The sequence below is a fragment of the Ceratina calcarata genome, unplaced genomic scaffold, assembly GCF_001652005.2.
Source record: "Ceratina calcarata isolate Rehan_Ccalc_2016 unplaced genomic scaffold, ASM165200v1 scaffold524.2, whole genome shotgun sequence".
Taxonomy (NCBI): domain Eukaryota; kingdom Metazoa; phylum Arthropoda; class Insecta; order Hymenoptera; family Apidae; genus Ceratina; species Ceratina calcarata.
This window is the reverse complement of record NW_017176384.1, coordinates 1-598: the sequence shown is the minus strand read 5'-3', so window position 1 is coordinate 598 and position 598 is coordinate 1. Positions and strand designations below refer to the sequence as shown.

Below are 598 nucleotides of genomic sequence, written 5' to 3'. Positions count from 1 at the left end.
ACGTTTTTTAGTGCAGCTCGTCGAAATTCAATGAGTATGCCATGTTTCGGTGCAAGCATTAAATTGTAAAAGCTATAATTTCCAAATGCGGTCAACCGCGAATGCGAACGTTTGGCCGAAGCCTAATCGGAATACTTGCACTCTAATGAACGGCGAGGATTACCTTTCTCGCAGACGTATCCAGCGATGGTGATCCCGAGGCCGTAAATGTCCTTCTTAAGCTCGACGGTAAACCGTTCCATTTCTGGCAGTGAATTAACATCGATGGTGTCCATGGTGAGCACCGGTAGTTCCGGGATTTGCACCGGAACCGTCGGTATCACTGGCATCGCTCCAATTGGCATCGGATTGCGTACTACGTCCATAATGAGACCCGGCCTTGCCTACCAAACAACCGCCCCTTTAAGACTATAATTTCACCGCGATATCGTCCAACGATTTCACGTGGAATTGCGTTTAAGAACTAATAAGCAGGCTAGGAATTTTTGTATAAAAGAAAATATTCAGGGCATCAGTTTAAGGAATTCGAAATTTCTTTTCTCAGTTTTGACTGATGAGTAAAAATACGAATATAAAATCTACTCTTTTAGTATAATAA

General features: G+C 43.0%; 1 protein-coding gene across 1 annotated transcript in view; it reads right to left on the bottom strand.

Annotated features, from left to right (window-relative positions):
- LOC108628420 (patj homolog) overlaps positions 1-529 on the bottom strand; it is an 18,065-nt gene extending 17,536 nt beyond the window's left edge. Inside the window, exon 1 of the mRNA XM_018030327.2 lies at positions 164-529. Within this exon, the coding sequence (XP_017885816.1) occupies positions 164-365 (202 nt within the window). The 5' untranslated portion in view covers positions 366-529. The remainder of the gene's footprint in view (positions 1-163) is intronic.
- Between the last annotated feature and the right edge of the window lie 69 nt (positions 530-598).